Source organism: Arachis ipaensis, chromosome B2, assembly GCF_059453495.1.
Source record: "Arachis ipaensis isolate K30076 ecotype BB chromosome B2, ASM5945349v1, whole genome shotgun sequence".
Lineage (NCBI taxonomy): Eukaryota > Viridiplantae > Streptophyta > Magnoliopsida > Fabales > Fabaceae > Arachis > Arachis ipaensis.
The window spans coordinates 98,504,112-98,510,111 of record NC_142437.1 but is presented as its reverse complement, the minus strand read 5'-3'; the positions used below and the strand labels follow the sequence as shown (position 1 = coordinate 98,510,111).

At 37.8% G+C, this 6,000-nt stretch overlaps 1 protein-coding gene across 1 annotated transcript; it reads right to left on the bottom strand.

The window, feature by feature from the left end:
* Positions 1-2,630, bottom strand: LOC148574969 (uncharacterized). Its single transcript, XM_088506000.1, has 3 exons — positions 1,035-2,630; positions 688-744; positions 1-525 (listed from the first exon to the last, which is right to left on the bottom strand). The coding sequence occupies exons 1-3, from the start codon at positions 2,628-2,630 to the stop codon at positions 1-3; spliced, it is 2,178 nt and encodes a 725-aa protein (XP_088362126.1).
* Between the last annotated feature and the right edge of the window lie 3,370 nt (positions 2,631-6,000).

Below are 6,000 nucleotides of genomic sequence, written 5' to 3'. Positions count from 1 at the left end.
CTATTTTTCTTTTTGCCGCATAGACAAATCTTCCATTACTTCAAGTCGCTTCTGAAGGAAATTAATCTGTCTCTCCAATTTGCATTTCCTAACGAAAATATTGCCGAACACTTTAGAATTAAACTCCAAAGAGTTCTTCTGCACTTCTGAAAGCTTGCCGTGCATCTCTCTGTAGCCAGCCTGCCATGACTGGTTCACAATATTTCTGTACCCCGGATGAGTTGCCCAAGCTGCGATAAACCGAAAAGGTCTATTCTTTTTCGGTTGGGGACGACCTGTACAGCGTACTAGGATAGGACAATGATCAGATTGAAGCCTATTTAAAATTTCTGCGTAAGCCTCTGGAAATAGAGATAGCCAGCCACTATTGATACAAACCCGGTCAAGTTTTTTCGCCACCTCAACACCATTTTTAACCCTTCTGTACCAAGAAAATTGTCTTCCAATAGTCTTCAAGTCAAACAGATTACTATCCCCTAGAGAGGCAGCAAGCCGATCTGCATGATGACTCGAGAAGAGGCAACCCTTAGATTCATGAGAGAATAGTACTTCATTAAAATCACCAAGAACAATCCATGGCCCGCAGAAAGACGAAGATTGAGTAACAAGATAATCCCATAGCAAAACTCTGGTATTAAATTGAGGACTACCATAGATACCACTGCACCTCCAAATCACATTATTTACCTGAACCTCAACTGTAACACACTGATCGAAAGCATCAACCCATTTGCAGTGAACACCCTGTATTGCAGAAAGGAACCAAATACCCCCTTGTGTCCTGACGCCTCCACTATACCAATAGGGTGATAACCAAGTCTTTCCCAGAACATTTTCAAGTGTTGAAAAGGACAGTGAGTTTCAACCACAATAAAAATTACAGGTTTAAATTTCCTAACCAGCTCTTTACAATTCACCCGGGCTAACTTATTAGAAGCACCCCTAATATTCCAAGCTATTATATTTAAACTATCCATAATATAAAATATAAAAATATAAAACAAGGAAATCAAAGTGCTTCACCAACCTCAAACCGAGGCTTGCCCAGCGGAAGTGACTCCCGTGACCTTCAGGTTTGCCGGATCTCCCTGGAATATCTCCTTAATCCCGCCTACCGACGCAGTAACAGCCGGCAATGCGCCTTCCTTCTCCAATGGAACCGCCACGGTAACACCCTCCTTCACGGTTGCAGGAAGACATGACGATGCTTCCATCACCGTGCCTCCATTCTTCTCAACTGGCGAGCTCTGTAGGGACCCCGGCCTTGGTCGTTTCCGGAGAGAGGACCCGCAAGGCACTGGGGTGTGTCGGGTTGAGGAGATCGACGTCTCACCAACACGAGAAGCGCTGTGTCCGACCTTGACTCGTGACCCGACCCTAGCACGATAGGAGCTTGATCCATTCGTGTGAGAGAAGTGAATGGTGGGCCTGATTACTCTACCCGAATCGATTCTGGATTGAATGCCTCTTTGGACCTTGTTAGATTGCTTCTGACCCAGCTTGGTTTTACCTTTCCTCACAACTTGCTCCCAGCCTGGTTCATCATGCATGCAAGCCTCCTCAACATTATTTCTTTCCAAATTATTAGCCTCCAAATCTTCTTGCAAATTCGATGCAGGATTCTCGCCAGTAACGCCACCTACCACATTAGGTTCTACTTCATTTAAATTATGACTTTTGGTCTCAGGATGTGGCACTGCCTTTGTACCGTCCCGTGGCTTGGTGGCATCGGAATCAACACTCTTTCCTTCCCTAGAGTCTCTACCCAAGCACTGTGCCATATCGTGACCATAACGTGCACAAGAGTTACAAATTAAATTTAAACTTTCATACTCCACTACATGAGTTACGCCTTCCACAATGATATGCTTGATCACTGGCAGTCCTAAATTTATTTGAACACATACTCGGGCATATCGTCCTCTCTCAGCCAATTTAGTGGCTAAGTCCACTTTGATGGGAACTCCTATTGCAAAAGCAATACGCATCATGGCCTGTTCCTGATAGCACCAGATTGGGAGCCCCGAAATCCGAACCCATACAAGCGTAGACCCGAAGGATTGCTCACATGACCGAAAATCTATATCCCACGGTTTTACAGCAACATAGTGCCCCTCAATCAACCACGGACCACCAAGCATGACCTTCTCACGATCTTCACATGCATCGAATTTTACCATGAAGTACCCAAACCCCACATCAAGCAGATCAAAGCCATCTTTGATGCGCCAAACCATCCGAAGCTTGTGTGAAAGAGCTGTGTAACTATAATTTTTATCAAGAACCTTAATCACTAAAGCTTCTCGATAAGGCTCTGCCAAACAAAGCTTGGCTTCTTCAGTGAAGTTTACACATGGAGGTTGGGAATCGCCCTGCTTGCCCACCACCGTGGCTATACTATCCCCAGATAGAGATCCTGCAAGTGCAAACGCCTTCGATTTCTCTGGACCAATAACTTTATCTCTAAAGGAGATCTTTGTAGGATTTGAAAAACCCCCTCGTGAAAAACCCTCCTTGACACCGGATGCACCCCCACCCACACTCTCCCCCTTATCTCTTCCGACGGCATGGCCGCCATGCTCACTGTGTTTCGCCCTCAAACACTCGTTCCCGCTCTCTCCTTCTCTCATTCTCTCTGAGTACGGAGTACGTACTCTTTCTCTGCTAGGGTTTTCTTAGTTTGTTACTTTGTTGCTTCTCTTCCCTTCCTATTTTTTCTCTTATTTGTTATTACGCTATTTTTTGTTATTTAGTTTATTTATTTATTTATCTTTTTATATATGATATTTTATTTAATATTAATATCATTTTTCGAAGTGAATGATAATTAATCATATATGTAAGTCATCATTCTTCGAAGTGAATGACAAATAATTTTAAAAAAATATATTAAAAGTATTATTCCTTCAAGTAAACATATAACACCCATAGAGTAAGTATCATAATTTTATTTACATTCTCAACAATGAATATATACCTTTGATAATTTATTAAATTATTTTTTTAATCCTTTTATAAAGAATCGAAAATACAATAAAAACATCATTTTTGTGAGTTAAGAAAAGAATCTATCAGAATTTAATATAGTCATCAACCACTATTAAACCATAATATTTTTTTCCTAAACATTGAGTTTTAGTAGGACAAAAAAAATTAATGTGTAGCATTTTCAATGGCTTTTTGGTAGAGATTTTATCATTGGGCTTAAAAGAAGATTTAGTTTGTTTACCCAATTGACAAGCATCACAAGTGATGTCTTTGTCAAATTTTATATTAGGAAGACCTCTAACAAAGTTTTTTTTTACAAGTTTAGAAATTTGGAACATGCTTGCATGTCCTAATTTCTTATACTATAGCCATTTTTCAGATTCCATAAAGGTGAAACATGCTACATTTTGTTTTTTTAGTTCTTCTAGAGTGAATCCATACACATTGTTATACCTTTTAGCTTCAAACAAAATTTCATCGAATTTTTCACATACAACCAAGCATTCGAATTTCTTAAAGATAACCAAATATCTTATATCACACAATTGGCTAATGTTTAGTAGATTATGTTTTAGTCCATCAACTAAAAACACATCATTAACGAAAGAAGAAAAATTCTCATCAACTTTTATAATGGCCACAATTTTACCTTTATCATTGTCACCAAAAGTTACAAAGCCTCCATCATATTTGTCGAGTTTGATGAAGAATGTAGACTTTCCGGTCATGTGCCTAATATATCCACTATCCAAGTATCACATGTTATCCTTCTTCTTGGATGCTAGGCAAAACAGCACAAGACTCTTAAGTGACTTTAGGTATCCAAATCATTTTGGATCCTTTAATATTAAATCATCTTCTTTGGTCAAGACCACTATAGTTGCCAACTATTTTGTAAACTTTATCACCTACTTGTCTTTCAATAATGAATCATTAAATAAGAAAATGTCTATTCCGATTGTATAAATGACAGAATTTTTTTGTTGCTGTTTTTTAAGAAGATTTGGATTTTGAAATCTTGTGTCTTTAGAAGTGGAAGCCACATCTTCAAATTCTGAACTTTTAAAAATAGTTTCTGATTTTTTAAGATAACCTAAACCTACTTTTTCATAAAGAGGTCTTTGATTAGCCAACAATTTATTTAAATTTTCAAAACTTTGAGCAAACTTGGCTAGATCCTATTTTAGACTTTTAACCTCTTTATAAAACCTATTATTTTCTTCAAAATAGTTTAAATATGCAATCACTGAATGTTGTTTCTCACAATCTTTAATTTCAGCCTTGAGCCGCTTGTTTTCTTCAACAATATCAACAGTGGTTAGCGTCTCTTAATTTTTCTTTGAAAAATGTATTTTCAGCTTTTTAGATGTCATTTTCAGATTCAAGTTCATGACACTGGTTTAGAAATATCTTAATTTTTCAATGACATGATCAATCATGAGATGAAGGTCTTCATTAGAGGGTTCAATAAAAATTACCTCATCAGGTTTGCTGTTGTCAACCATAAGGTAAGCTTGAGAGCTGTTGTCTGAATCCTCATCTTCATCTGAATCATTTTCCAGATCTTCCCAAAATTCCATAAGCCCCTTCTTGTCTTTTCGATTTTTGTCCTTTTTCTTAAATTTTGGACAGTCATATTTGTAGTGTCCTGCTTTTTACAGTTGTGGCAGATGACCTTGCTTAGGTCCTTCTTTGATCATCTTGAACTGCTTCCCTTACTTCTTCCTCTCAATTTCATCATTCTCTTGAGTTTCCTAGCAAAAAATACAAACTCATCATCTGATAAATCATTACTGGATTCATCGCCCAGAGACTCAGTACATGATTTGAGAGCCACACCTTTCTTTTTTGTATCATTTTTCAAGTGAGTGATTTCATAAGCAAGTAATTTTTCTCTCAGTTCATCGTAAGTCATTTTACTAATATTACTACTCTCATATATGACTGTAGCTTTAATTTCTCACTCTTTTGTTAGACGTCTTAGAACTTTTTTCACTAGCACTGGTTCAGAATGTGTAATTTCCATAGCATCTAAGCCGTTGATGATGATGGAAAATATTTTGAACATATCGTCAATAGATTCTCCTTCCTTCATAGAGAACATCTCGTATTCTTTACATAGCATGTCAATTCTGGTTTGCTTCACTTGAATAGTGCCTTCATGTGTGACTTGGAGTTTATCCCAAATCTCCTTTGCTATTTTGCACTTTGATACCTTTCAGTATTCCTCGAAGCTGATTGCACAGTTTAGCATGTTGACAGCTTTGGCATTGAGCTCTATCTTTTTTTTTTCTTCATCGTTCCATTCGACTTCAATCTTGGGAATGACAACGCCATCAGCACCGGTTTTGGTTGGGACTTGAGAACCGTTCATGATGATTTTTCATATGTTGTAATCCATTGATTAAACAAAGATCTTTATTCTTTTTTTTCAATAGTTGTAGTTTTTTCCACTGAAGAATGGAGGTCTATTGTTTGATTGTCCTTCAGTTAGAGTGTATACCACCACGTTAAAACTATTGTTGCTTGCCATCAGGATCTTTTCTCCAAGCTGCAAAGCTTGATCTCTTTAAGACCAAGCTCTGATACCAATTAATGGTAATAAGTGACTAAGAGAAGGGGATTAAATCTTTGCCTCCTTTTTCTTTTCTTTAAACCTTGCTTTCTGTTGAGAGAATACAGGAGATATTTTGGTTTTGTCTCCTGATACAGAACGAGACAGAACAAGTTTCTTGCAGGGAGTGTTGTATTGAGCATGAGGCTTAGTAGAGTTATCAGAAGATGATTTACTTTTGTCTTCCAAACATAGCAGAGCCAGAAACTGATAATAGAGTAGAGAGAGACACACCGATATATCCTGGTTCGGCTACTTAGTGTAATGTAGCCTACATCCAGTCTCCATCACAACAATGATGGAATTTCACTATCTTTTTCAACAGATTACAATCACCAATTCTCCCTAGGATCTACACAATCCTATCTAGAACAAGTCCAGATTCTAACCCCAATTTG